Source organism: Pogona vitticeps, chromosome 3, assembly GCF_051106095.1.
Source record: "Pogona vitticeps strain Pit_001003342236 chromosome 3, PviZW2.1, whole genome shotgun sequence".
NCBI classification, from domain to species: Eukaryota; Metazoa; Chordata; class Lepidosauria; order Squamata; family Agamidae; genus Pogona; species Pogona vitticeps.
The window spans coordinates 72,176,276-72,190,996 of record NC_135785.1 but is presented as its reverse complement, the minus strand read 5'-3'; the positions used below and the strand labels follow the sequence as shown (position 1 = coordinate 72,190,996).

Sequence of the window (14,721 nt, the reverse complement as noted above, 5' to 3'; positions counted from 1 at the left end):
GAGGTGATTTGTCTTCACAGGAAGGGCAATGGCTATAAGAAGATTGCAAAGAAGTTAAACATACCAAGAGACACCATAGGAAGCATCATTCGCAAATTCAAGGCAAAGGGCACTGTTGAAATGCTACCTGGTCGTGGAAGAAAGAAGATGCTGACTTCGACTGCTGTGAGCTACCTAAAGCATAGAGTGGTGAAAAGTCCCCGTGTGACTGCTGAGGAACTGAAAAAAGATTTGTCAGATGTGGGTATAGAAGTTTCAGCTCAGACAATAAGGCGCACACTGCGTAATGAAGGTTTCCATGCCAGAACCCCCAGGCGCACCCCCTTGCTGTCTCCCAAGAATAAGAAGAGTCGACTGCAGTATGCCAAAACTCATGTGGGCAAACCACAAAAGTTGTGGGATAGTGTTCTGTGGACTGATGAAACAAAATTAGAACTGTTTGGGCCCATGGATCAACGCTATGTTTGGAGGAGGAAGAACAAGGCATATGACGAAAAGAACACCTTGCCTACTGTGAAGCATGGTGGAGGGTCAATAATGCTTTGGGGCTGTTTTGCTTCTGCAGGTACAGGGAAGCTTCAGCGTGTACAAGGTACCATGAATTCTCTTCAGTACCAGGAGATATTGGATGAAAATGTGATGCAGTCCGTCACACACCTGAGGCTTGGGAGACGTTGGACCCTTCAACAGGACAATGATCCCAAGCATACCTCCAAGTCCACTAGAGCATGGTTGCAGAGGAAAGGCTGGAACATTTTGGAGTGGCCATCGCAGTCACCAGACTTAAATCCGATTGAGAACCTCTGGTGGGACTTAAAGAAAGCAGTTGCAGTGTGCAAGCCTAAGAATTTGACTGAACTGGAGGCTTTTGCCCCTGAAGAATGGGCGAAGATACCCGTAGATCGCTGCAAGACACTTGTGTCAAGCTATGCTTCACGTTTAAAAGCTGTTATAACTGTAAAAGGATGTTGTACTAAGTACTAAGATTGAATGTCACTTGGGGGTTGAATAAAAACTAATAATGATGTGAGCACAGAAAAGACATTTGTGGTTATTTCATTATAAACTTAAGGTTATATTTCTCTGACCTACAAGTGCCTCTTTCATGTAAATGTATGCAAGATGACTGAATGATCAAAATCAATGTCAAAATGGCCAAAACATTCAATTTCAGTGGGGGTTGAATAATTTTGAACACAACTGTACCTCTGTTAATGCAGCCTAAAATAGCATCTACCTTTTTTTTTTTTTTTTGCAGCCACATTGCACTGTTGGCCTCATATTCAGCTTGTGATCTACAACAATTCCAAGATCCTTCTGGCTTGTAGTACTATATTACTGAACCAAATACCTCCCAACGTGTAATAGTGCATTTATTTTATTACCCCTAGCTGTAAAACTTTGCACATATCTCTGTTAAATTTCATTCTGTTGTTTTCAGTCCAGTGCTCAAGCCTATCAAGGTCTTTTTGTATTAGTTATTTGTTCCACAAATTTGATAAGCATTTCCAGCAGCTCTTCAACGAAATCATTAATAAAAATGTTAAAGACTACTAGGTCCAGGACTGAGTATTGTGTTACCCCACTCATTACCACATCCCAATTTAAGAAGGACCCATTGATAAGCACTCTGAGTACAGCTCTGTAACCAACTGTTTATCTACCTTGGAGTTGTTCTATCCACACTTTGTTAGCTTGCTGAAGAAGGTGTAGGAAAGGGAACCCAAAATGATCAATGGGGCAGAACTGCTCCTTTTTGAAAGAAGGTTGCAAGGTTTTTGTTCTTTATTTTTTGCTTACTCTTCCTGAGTAGGGTGGAACATGATTGACTTTATTAAAATTGTGAGTGGTATGGAGTATTTTGGCAAGGTGAGATTGTACTCTTCCCATACAGTAGTTCCAAAATCTGGGATCATCTAATAAAGTTGACTAGTGAGATGCTCAGGGCAGATAAGAAGCGATACCTTTCCACAGTGTACGTTGTGAAACTGTGGAATCTCCTTCAAGAAGCTATAGTGGTGGCTGTCAATTTGGATGGCTTTAAAAGATAGTCTGATTTGTGGGAGAGCAAAGATATCAGAGCTACAGTACTTTGTAGGAAAGTAACTATCAAAGGTACTTTGCATACATTATGGGAAGGCAAGATTGCTGGAAAAGACAATAATGCTGGGCAAAATTGAAGGCAGAAGGAAAAGAGGAAGGCTCCCCCCATCTCAAAAGGATGGACTGACTCCCTAAAGGAAGCCACAGCCTTGAATTAACAAGAGCTAACTAGGATTGTTGAGGACAGGACATTTTGGAGATCACTTATTAATAGGGCTGCCATAGATCAGAGGCAACTTGACAACACATAACAGTAAGAACAAAGTGATCAATGGCTCCTAATCATGATTTGGTTACAGATTACTTCAGATATACTTTGTCTTACAATTCTCAGTTGCTGGGAAGTATGAGGAAGTGGCATCTTGTTGGCTGCTCCGGGAGGAGAATACCAGATTAAAGGGACTTTGGGTGTGATATATGTTTTTATTTTGATATGCTTGTTTAACTTTCCTTTGTAGGACTTACATGGTAACCTCAAGAATTAAGTACTGGAATATGCTGTACATTCAGCTTTGCTTGAAGACTGTTATTGTGGTTATTGTAGGATTTGACATATGGGAAACTGTTCCATGGAAACAGTGTGCATTTACCCTGTCTGGTAGGTTGCATGGATAGCTCTTAATTTTAGCCCTATGTAACCTAGTGGCATCAAGCATTCAAAATCCTGTTGTCACCGATGAACCCCTTGGCTTCCTCTTAGGCTGCAATACTATACACGTTCTATTAATAAGCCCGATTTCACTGAAAGGGATTTCCTTTTGAACATGCATCAACCAACCACAGTTCAGCTTCTGTGAAGGAAGAGAAAGCTGTATATATGTGAGTGATATCCAAAACTGAAAATCGTTGAGGCCTTGGAGGAGGTGGGTTTGTTATAGAAAGCAAGGGTCCTGAGAGGTAGGGAGCCATGCTGTTAAAGAGGATGAAATTTAGGTGAGAGTAAAAATGTACTGAGAATGGGGAACCTAAAGCCAGGGTAGGTGATTTATAAGGTTTCAGGGAAAGAACAAAGGAGGCAGTGAACTGAAACCAGTAAAGGGCTGTGAAGAAACTGCCCATTGCTTAAGATGACGTGGGACTGCTTTGCTCTAGAGAGAGAAGAAGGAATCCCAGGGAGGTTAATCAAATGAAAGAAGAGCTAAAAACATTGAGACAAAAGATGCAGGGGGCTGAAAGTAAGAACCATGGGAAACAATGGGTGGCAAATGCAGGTGGAGAAATGCACAGCCAAGGTCAGAGTAAGATGGGCAAAGCAACATACAGGCTGAAACCCCTGTTTGTCAGTGTAAGAAAATTCCTAACTTTCAGTTTTGTTCAAAATTGGCAAATAAAAGCATCTCTGCCATGATTCTTGGAAGCGTGCAGGCCAACACCAAAGCAATCAGTTATCAGATTTCTTACCTAAGCAATAGTTCAGCCATCGAGTGAAGACGTACAGTTGTGTTCAAAATTATTCAACCCCCAATGCTGTAAAGGGGTTTAGGGACTATAGTGTACATTTGGAATTGTATTCAGAATGAAATCCTACAAGGACGTTTTAAAGAACCAAATGCAACTAAAATAACATCAATTGTTTATGTAATACAGTAGTAAATGTTTCTTCTGTGGTTTCTTCATTGCCACAATTATTCAACCCCTTAAAGACTACCACTCTGAAGAAGAGAGGTTCATTCAGGTGTTTTCGATCAGGTATTGAAAACACCTGTGGATGTCACCGAGCACCAATCAAGCATAATAAGCACCAATTAGGCAGCTTTAAAATGACTGTGATACTCAGCTCCTTCTAGACATTTACTCTTGTGGTTACAAACATGGTGAAGTCAAGAGAATGGTCCAGGAAGACAAGAGAAGAGGTGATTTGTCTTCACAGGAAGGGCAATGGCTATAAGAAGATTGCAAAGAAGTTAAACATACCAAGAGACACCATAGGAAGCATCATTCGCAAATTCAAGGCAAAGGGCACTGTTGAAATGCTACCTGGTCGTGGAAGAAAGAAGATGCTGACTTCGACTGCTGTGCGCTACCTAAAGCGTAGAGTGGTGAAAAGTCTCTGTGTGACTGCTGAGGAACTGAAAAAAGATTTGTCAGATGTGGGTATAGAAGTTTCAGCTCAGACAATAAGGCGCACACTGCGTAATGAAGGTCTCCATGCCAGAACCCCCAGGCGCACCCCCTTGCTGTCTCCCAAGAATAAGAAGAGTCGACTGCAGTATGCCAAAAGTCATGTGGGCAAACCACAAAAGTTGTGGGATAGTGTTCTGTAGACTGATGAAACAAAATTAGAACTGTTTGGGCCCATGGATCAACGCTATGTTTGGAGGAGGAAGAACAAGGCATATGACGAAAAGAACACCTTGCCTACTGTGAAGCATGGCGGAGGGTCAATAATGCTTTGGGGCTGTTTTGCTTCTGCAGGTACAGGGAAGCTTCAGCATGTACAAGGTACCATGAATTCTCTTCAGTACCAGGAGATATTGGATGAAAATGTGATGCAGTCCGTCACACACCTGAGGCTTGGGAGACGTTGGACCTTTCAACAGGACAATGATCCCAAGCATACCTCCAAGTCCACTAGAGCATGGTTGCAGAGGAAAGGCTGGAACATTTTGGAGTGGCCATCGCAGTCATCAGACTTAAATCCGATTGAGAACCTCTGGTGGGACTTAAAGAAAGCAGTTGCAGTGCGCAAGCCTAAGAATTTGACTGAACTGGAGGCTTTTGCCCATGAAGAATGGGCGAAGATACCCGTAGATCACTGCAAGACACTTGTGTCAAGCTATGCTTCACGTTTAAAAGCTGTTATAACTGTAAAAGGATGTTGTACTAAGTACTAAGATTGAATGTCACTTGGGGGTTGAATAAAAACTAATAATGATGTGAGCACAGAAAAGACATTTGTGGTTATTTCATTATAAACTTAAGGTTATATTTCTCTGACCTACAAGTGCCTCTTTCATGTAAATGTAAGCAAGATGACTGAATGATCAAAATCAATGTCAAAATGGCCAAAACATTCAATTTCAGTGGGGGTTGAATAATTTTGAACACAACTGTAGGAGGGCCGGTAGTCAAGAAGTCATGGCAGAATAGATGACGGGTGTGGGATAGCCTGGTGCTACAGTCTAACTAGACTTTGACTGGGGAATTGACCAATTGTAGTTTCTTCTGTGATTGCAGCATTGTGACTTGGCAGTGTTAAGGAGTCAGGAGGAGCAAAGGAGCAGTGCAAGGTTAAGTTAAACCATTCTGTTTCAGAAGGCTTCTTTCTAATAGATAGAGAGATAGATAGATAGATAGATAGATAGATAGAGAGAGAGAGAGAGAGAGAGAGAGAGAGAGAGAGAGAGAGAGAGAGAGAGATCCCAGGTTTGACAGGTGAAGGCAACTTTTTATAGCCACAGAGGCTGCTTCAGGTGCTCTTGCCATTTTCTAATCAAAGAGTAGTCCAACTTCTCAGAACAGTTGTATGCAAATTTTCAAGTGACACAAAGCCTTTATGGTGTTCCTAAACTGACAAAAAATTAACAGTACGGAAGTATACAAACATTGCAAGAAAGTCTTAGGGAAGTAGAGTGAAGATTATCTTCTCTATCAGAAATAAATCTTTTACACACTAAATCATGCAGGATTCTACAAGAACTACACTTCTCTCTTCAACGTTGCTGGATTTAGGGATGCAGGAACCCCCCACCCCCCGTGTAGTTCAAAATCCATGTATAAGTTTTATTCCCTCCAAAATGTAACTACAAAGCATAAACAGTTGATTCACACATGCACACACACGGGAGAAATGGATGTGCAATTTCTCCACCTCTGCCCAATGCTGGGCACAATGCTGTGACTTTACCTGACCCACAGCAACCTCCTGGCATCCCTCAACTTTTCCCCAGACACCAGATGGAGCCACCATGCCAGGAGAGGGGGCCAGCTGGATCACTGCCATTGGACAGGGACCGCTGTACCACCACCAACAGGGACCTCAGTAAGTACAAGATCAAATTTTCTCAGGCCACTTCCTGGAGAAGAAAAACAGCACAGCATTTATTGAATATTTACATTGAATATTTGTTTATTTGTTTATTTGAATATTTATTGAAAAAATCTACATAGAACCAAAACTATGCTGCTCAAACTCATGCAATTCAAGGGAGAAATGTGTTAAAACATTTCACTTGTTACTGTCTGGTGATATTAATTAGTAATGTTATAGCATGATGGTAACAGCGACGTCTATGTTGGCTTGGGCATGTCGTGAGAATGGCTGATGGTCGGATTCCAAAAGATCTCATGTATGGAGAATTAGTGCAGGGAAATCGCCCCAGAGGGAGACCACAGCTGCGATACAAGGATATCTGCAAGCGGGATCTGAAGGCCTTAGGAATGGACCTTAACAGATGAGAAAGCCTGACATCTGAGTGTTCAGCCTGGAGGCAGGCGTTGCATCATGGCCTCTCCCAATTTGAAGAGACCCTTGTCCAGCAGACCGAGGCAAAGAGGAAGGCACAAAAGCAGCAAAATCAGGGAGCTGGACAGGATTTGTCTTCAGTGTGGAAGAGATTGTCACTCTCGAATCGGCCTCCTCAGCCACACTAGATGCTGTTCCAAGTCCTCCATACAAAGCACATTACCATAGTCTTTCGAGACTGAAGGATGCCTAACTAACTAACTGTTGTTGCAGTATCGCTCTTTAAAGTGAGAATGGGTAGGTCTCCAGGGTAGTCATTGTTCATCATCATCTCATAGACTTAAGACGTTTGAGGAGCTTCCATTCCTCAAATAATATACAGTTCAGTAACCCAACATCGTATTCCATGATTTGGTGGCCGCATAGCAGAGTGGAAGACTGTCTAATGAGTCTGCCTTGAATCACAGTACAGTACTGGGCTGCTAAATCAGAGATTTTGTTCTGTGTGCACTCGGCTGAGCATATTTTTAGGATGTGAGTGTTCATCTTGTTTTGCCTCATCTTCTCTGCATTCAGCTTTCATAGTTCTCAGGGGTCATTAGGTTGTTTGGAGATTAATGGGAAAGCTACCAGCAAACAGTACTTGAAGACAACTAATATGACACAAAAAAAATATCAGACTCCATCACACTTCCTTTTTTCAACAGTAAATCTTGAGAGAATGTATCGATTTTCTTCCTTCCATGGTTTTGCACTCTGGATGAACCTTGTTCTGACAAAACAATAGTAGATAATTTTTCTTTACTAGCCAGCTGGCCTCTAACTAAATGTTCTCAGTGGCACCCACTTGCAAGCTCAAATCCAAGTAAACAAGAAATATGATTTACAAGATGACTAGGCAATCAGTATTGGCTCTAAGTAAGTTCTGATGCTTATCAGCATATTCTGAATCAATGACCTTACATAGAACTCTGCAGTTATAATTGCACATTAGGGGATAAAAGTTTTGTGTCTTATAGCTCATGTTCCTATCTTCTTTTTGCATTCCTTCCCCCAAATGAAATTTTAAAAGGCCACAACAAAATGTTTAAATAGAATTACAGACTTTACGTTGGAAATTATTTCTTTAATTAAATCCCAAATGCAATCTGTCAGTTTTTGTATGGTATGGATTTAGCTGCAGGGCTTGCCAAATTTTTTTTAAAAGTCTGTCTGACTCTCCCTGATTCCCCCATGTAGCTCATGTAAATATCTCCTGGTTGTTTGAACTTTTATCTGAAATGTTTTGAAGGCTGTCTAGGGGTTCGAATAAATAAAGTTGGGTTATATACAAGCAACTTTATGAACTTCCAAATATTTTTTCACCTTTTTATTGCAATATTGTTCCAGACAAATCTCTGTGCATTTCAAATCTGGATTAACTTTTTTTTAAAGTATGGTATGGCACAGGGTCTAAGTGCAACTAACAAGCTAGAAATCTCACTTATTACTGAGCTGTGGGCTCAGTGCCTGTTCCCTTAACCCAGCAACTTTTTACAGTCTCACAGAATTCAAAATAAGGCAGATGTGCCTTCATTAAACAAAAGGAAAGCAGTGGGCATGGTTTTAAATGTTCATGTTTGGTAAACCAATAGGCTTATCATCATATTGAGCAGATTAGCCATTCTTTCTCATTTCAGTGCTTACCATCCTCACTCTTAGAACAGTGATGGCCATACTTTGGGGCAAATAAGTCACAGTGTAAGACGTAATGTCTGTCTGGTGTACAATAACAGTGCAAAAATGCAGTTTGGCTCCCCACTTCTTTCCTGGGTTTGCCTCTGGTCTGGTGAACTGGGTAGCTAGCTCTCCAGGTCTGAAGGGACAGAGAGGAATGTTGGTGTCATCCTATTTCATAACTACTGTAGATCCATGGTTCCCAGACTCCTATTTCAGACAGACAACAAATGTCCAATACTTGAGCCAACTGTGGTTAATTCTTAATTAAGCAAAGAATAAAGAAACTGCAATGTAGGCTGGTCACCCAATAGCTTAATGTTGGATTTCTGCAGAATCTTACTGCTAAAATATCTTTTGCTCTTAACCAGTCCATAGCTTGGTAGTTTGAGGCAAGGCAATAGGGTTATTAGAGAGGCTGAAGCAACAAACCTCCACAAAGAGTGGTAGTTTCCCTCATTCCCCCTATGCTACCAACATATTCTGCTGCCTTTTCTTGCTACTCAGCTGACTATTTTCAATCCTCTATGACTCCATTATCCATAACACATATTATAATGCAGTTTGTAGCATGGAAAGGTCCTGTTTCTTCTCCCCACAGATACAACTTGATCATGTCGTCTTTTTTCCTTTGGTACCTGGGGAAGGGCAGCGCTTCCTCAATTATTGTGGGAGCGAGGACTAACTTTCCACCGATCTTATTTTCTACAAGGACTTGTGAAAGCAAATTAGAGATAGTTTGCATTTATGTTTCTTTTTATTTTATTTCCCTTTCAGAGTGTGAAGATTTTGGTGCATTTTTGGATAAGTTACCCACTTTTTGAAACAGATGAGAATTTGTTCTCTTGAACCTGTCTTCTGGAAAAATGCACTGAATCAGAGACTGTGCCTAATATGGCTGACTGTGACCTTTACCTCTACTGGAATGGACCCCAATGCATGACTTTGTTACCATGGTGATGATCTTAAGGACAACTCTGGAAAACAAAGGTGCTGATTCTTTATCTTGCAGGGCTGAGCTGGTAAGAGTTCATTTCACACAAACAGTTTAGATTTTGGTATGAGGCATTTGTATTCTTCAGTTTGGAGGGCTGTTGTTGTTTTTTAATTTGGGGTTTAAAAAAAAGGAGATCTTGTTCACTGTCCCTGGTGGCTTTTAGCTCAGTTGAAGTAGGAACATGGGTGAATGAACTCAAATTGTACATATCCAACAGTGTTGTGTTTAAAGATTTCCGTTGCATGGATTGTGCCTGAACTGCTTGCCTGTAAAGGGTCTGTTACAACAGTGGTCCCCAACCTTGGCCCTCCAGATGTTCTTGGACTACAACTCCCAGAAGCCTTCACCACCACATCTGTTGGCCAGGATTTCTGGGAGTTGAAATCAAAGAACATCTGGAGGCCCAAGGTTGGGAACCACTGTGTTACAACACCACCACAAGCACTCTTTCTGCTTGAGGCAAAAAGAGAAGTGCTCCTCCTTCACACTGCCTCCCTCTCAACAACACATAGAAGGAGAGGGAAGAAAGAGAAATTGGGCAGCGGTACCTTTCTCCCCACTGCCTCTTGCTCCCCTCCTGATCTATGGCATTATTTCCATAACTGACCAAGGGATGGACAGGGTAATGGCGGGGAAAAAGAGGCTGATTGTTGCTTGAGCTGATTACTTCAGTGTGACCGGTGGGCTGGCCTTGTTCTGTAGCCTTTATGGGAGCTGAACTGGTGTGTTCATATTTCTTGAACAGCCACGAGACACATATTTGGAACTAGACAGTTTATTATTTTATTCTAAGTGTCAGTAGAAGTTTTAAAGTGCAAGCAATGTTACCAACTCTGCAGGAAGAAATGCACATTCTACCTAATTAAACTGTGTGCCATCAAGTCAATTCTGTCATACCGCAAGCCTTTCTAAGGTTTTCTTCATAGAGAATGGACCAAAGTGGTTTACTAGTCCCATCTTCTGGGGGTGTCCTGGGACTGTGCAGCTTGCCCAAGGCCAAACAGACTGGTTCTTCTCCCTGGAGGCATAGTGGAGAATCAGATTCCCAACCTCTGACTCTGCACCCAGATACCTAAACTTAGGGGTTCCCAGTTTCACCATTATTGTGTGCATTATTGTGTTTCACCTACTGGTTTCCTTGTCCATAAAATCCATATTATAAGTGAATTATAATGTTGGTTGGCTTGGTTTATTTTGTAGATGGAATTTGGGTTTTGATGTCAATTTTCAGTTCACATGCATTACGTAAGATAATATTAATATTCAATATTTTTGGTTATTGGATTTTTTAGAAGAGAAGACTTGTATAGATAATCCCAGAAGAACTTTATCAAAGCATACACAGATTCATAAATATACATTTTTCTATTCATGAAATAATTAAATCCTCTCTTTGCTATAAGAAGACAATTTGGGGATGACTAATTTGCTTCTTTATTTCCTACATGCTCAGCCCTTGTGGAATGATAACTACAGTTAAAATAGGCACAAATGTAGTTTCAAAGTGTTCTTTTCACTTCCTTATTTTTTTCAGCCATAAGCTTTATCTTTTCAACAATTGTCAATATTTGGATGTGAATATATGCTTCCTTTGTTGTCTGACTAAAGTAGGAAGCAAAACTGAGTAGCACTGCATGCTTTTGATAGTTAGGGACAAATGTAAGAGCTCTAGAGGTTTTTTGGGGGGAAAAGATAGAAAAATGCAAAATCAGCTATGAAGGAACATTGGAGTGGTATTCTTCCATCCTCTAGGCTGCAAGTCATTCAGTCCCATGTTCCAACATGAATTTAAATGTAGTACTCCAAAATGTTGGCTTAGTGCAACCACAAGTGTCATCTATTGAGAAGCATTGCCTGCTGAGTGGGGCACACTCCACTTTCTTACCTGGAGCAAGTGTATTTCTGAGTTGATATATACAGTATGGCAGTGTGTTATAAGACTGCAGACACAGAAATCAAACACATAAGTAGTGGGTGAGACTTAAATATACCTACAGTATCAGTGTATCCTTGAATGGAAAGTCAGATGGCTTACTAGAAAAAATATATGGAAAAACAGAATAGGGAATGGGGCTGTACTGCCACGGCGAGGGGCCAGTCAGTTAATGTGAAGTATTGGGATATATTGGTGCATGTCTAAGAAATTTATAGTAGATGCTAACCATGAGTTGTGTTGTTGAAAAAGGTCACGCAAGGGACCAAGAATTAATGTGAGTTTGAGTTTGATACTAATAATAAATTCTTTGGCTATAGATGAAGTCCAAGGCATGCTGTTTCTTAATTCTTAGTATATGATCCTGTATCCAAACCAGTATTTTACGGTTGACACTTGGCGTAATAAAACTAAAGTGCATCCTGCAAGCCTGAAGTCATCTCAGTCCCGAGACAGTACAATTAATTTCATGGACATTATTAACATTTTCTAAGCTGCCTAGATAGAGGAACTGCTTCTCTCTTAAAGGAATAGTCCTAAGGTAATACTGACAAAGGAGAGTGTTTATGAAGAGAAGATTTTAAACAAAATTAGTGAAATGGCTTCCATTCAAATACAGTAGAGGTGTTCATCTGCTATGAAAGCAGCCTATAAATTGTTGATCAGTTTAATTGTTGATTGATTTACAAAGTATTTTTTAGTTATTATTGTTCATATTTGTTTTATTTTTGGTAGTAAGTGATCTTTGTGTCTGCTGGCTGGATAGCTCAGGGGTTTAGATATCTGGCTTTGGAGTCAGAGGTTGGTGGTTAGATTCGCGACTGTGCTTTGAGGGAGAAGAGCCAGCCTATGTAGCCATGGGCAAGCTGCACAGCCCCAGAATAACCCCAGAAGAAGGAAATACTAAATCACGTTTATGTATTCTGTACCTAGAAAACCCAGGAAAAGGATGCCATAAGTTGGAGTTGACTTGATGGCATACAGTTACTGTTATTAAGTGATTTTTTTTTTTGTAAGCTGGCTAAATAGCTCATTGAGTTAGGCATCTGGCTACAGAGCCATAGGGTGGCAATTCAATTCCACACTGTGTGTCCTAGGAAAAGAGCCAGCCTGTGCAGCCTTGGGCAAGTTGCACAATGCAAGACCACCCTCTAGAAGAAGAGAATGGTAGGCTACTTCTGAATACTCTGTACAGTATTTATGAAACCCTGGAAGGGGTTGCCATAAGTCAGAACTCACTTGATGGCATATACTTTTTATTAAGTGAACTTGGTAATAAAGATAAACTAGAAGATCAGTTAAAGCTATATGGAAAGAACAGAAGTAGCCTTTATGCCATGTATTGAAAAATCCCATGAGTCTTAAATGAAAATTGACATGAGGTTTTGGAAATATTTCTGTGGATCTCAATGTAATCCCTAAAACCCTGGTGAATAGTTTTTTCCTGCTTGTTTTCAGAACACTCCAAAGAAGATGAGTCAAGGACCCACTCTTTTCTCTTGTGGAATAATGGGTGAGTAGAATAGTACACTTCTGTTCATATCGTTATTTTCAAACTGTATCGTTACTTATTGCATAGTGTGAGAAATCTTGGAATTCATTTTCTTTGTTTAGATATAAATACAAACTTCTTTTCTCTTTTGCAAACTGAGAAATCCATTTCCTGATATCAATGCACTTTCCTTTGAATTCCATATGGTTGGCAGTTGATCTGCTTTATGTTACATAGTAGGGCGCTCAGCTGATGAGCTCTCTGTGTGTAAATTTCCCAACTGGCTGTCCTACGTGTCAAACCCCTTATGAACTCAGCTGCATCTCAGGTATTGTAGAATCTAGTTAATCATCTATGCTCATTCCAGGCTAAGCCAGATGTACTTAATTGGGGCAATTGACAGAGAACAGATTCCATGCAAAACCTTTCAGCAATTTGAAACAAAAATCAGTACATCTGGTATATTCAAAGTTTCTATTTATCCTGTTTAACTATTTTTCTTAAGCTAATCTAGTTCCAGCGTGAAATAAAGCTTGCCTTTTTTAGGTACTTCTCTCCTTTTTAGAAGCTAGTTTTCTTTTGCTGAGTATTTCAAGGGTACCTTTTCCTCACTGTTTATTTGGTATTCTTACGCTGCTGTTAACAATGACACACCGTAATAGTGCACTTGTTGTTGTTGTTTAGTCATTAAATCGTGTCCAACTCTTTGTGACCCCATGGACCAAAGCACGCCAAATAGTGCATGCCAAATAGTGCTAATAGGTGCATTAGCATCTCTCAATTTGGAGAGGGAGATGCTTTTGAACTACACGACGTTTGGGGTACAGCTGGATGCCCTTAGGACTGGCAGTTTTGAAAGCTCCAGCGCTGCAGTCTTGCATTCACTAGTCTCTTATATGTCTGAGTAGTAACCTCTGGACCCAATTAAAATGTTAGGTGGGGTGTCAACTAAATTGCTCTATAGCAAAATATATACTTTACAAGGAATCTTTCCTCATAGGCATTATCCTTAATGAGGACTGGAACAATTTATTGGGGGTTGCGTTTATCAAACTTCCAGATAAAGAAGCCATCTGAGATGCAGGTGGTAGGAGAGATACAGCTCCTGCATGGATACAGAAAAAAGAGAGGGGGTGAATGTGTGTTTATTCGTGCATATACATTCATATCTGTATCCTCCAAATGAAAACATATAGGTCCCACAGTCAAGAAATGGGAGAAGTTTTGTATTTCTATATGTTGGTCAAAATTATGATTGTAGTTGTAGAAAGGATAGCTGTTTCTCTGTGCAAGCAGTATAGGTGAAAGAAAAAAAAACACCTCCTTCTGTTATGTCTGATGAAACGGACTTGTCGGCAAAAGCTCACATTAAAAAATATAAAAGTTAGTCTTTAAAGTGCCACCACGTTTTTGTCTTTCTTTACTTTTTATTTTGTTTTCACCTATAAAGATTATAATGTAACTAAAAATAAGCTTGTTTGTTACTAATATTTTACTAAGCATTACACATGTTTGAGTTGCATTATGTTGATCATTACAGTGGTGCCTCGCATAGTGATTGCTCCGTTAACGAAGAAATCGCTTTGCGATGCTGTTTTTGCGATTGCAAAAGCGATCACTTTGCAATGGCCCCTATGGAGAAAATTCACTTTGCGATGATCGCGGGGAAGCGATCATCGCAAACGGCCCATTTTCGCCAGCTGATCGGTGGGGCCTTTGCGATGATGATCACGGGGAATCGGAGAGAGAGAGACGAAGCACAGCTGATTGGCGGGGCCTTTGTGATGATCGCGGGGAAGCGATCCTCGCAAATGCCCCATTTTCGCCAGCTGATCGGCAGGGCCTTTGCGAGGATCGCTTCCCCGTGATCATCGCAAATGCCCCATTTTCGCTAGCTGATTGGCGGGGCCTTTGCGAGGATCACTTCCCTGCGATCATCACAAAGGCCCCACTGATCAGCTGGCGAAAATGGGGCCTTTGCGCTGACCGCTTCCCCGCAATCATCGCAAAGGCCCCATTTTCGGCCAGCTGATCGGCGGTTCCAAAATGGCCACCCACTGTGTTGCCTCGCTTTA

At 40.9% G+C, this 14,721-nt stretch overlaps 1 protein-coding gene across 9 annotated transcripts in view; it reads left to right on the top strand.

Annotated features, from left to right (window-relative positions):
- FAM53B (family with sequence similarity 53 member B) overlaps positions 1–14,721 on the top strand; it is a 145,036-nt gene that overhangs the window by 30,546 nt on the left and 99,769 nt on the right. For 4 of the 9 annotated variants that reach the window (XM_020791508.3, XM_072995422.2, XM_072995423.2 and 1 more), the window contains exons 3-4: positions 9,002–9,246; positions 12,613–12,667. In XM_020791508.3, coding sequence (XP_020647167.3) covers positions 9,160–9,246; positions 12,613–12,667 — 142 coding nt within the window. In that variant the 5' untranslated portion in view covers positions 9,002–9,159. The remainder of the gene's footprint in view (positions 1–9,001; positions 9,247–12,612; positions 12,668–14,721) is intronic. The other 5 variants (XM_078391197.1, XM_072995425.2, XM_078391195.1 and 2 more) reach the window with 2 other exon arrangements.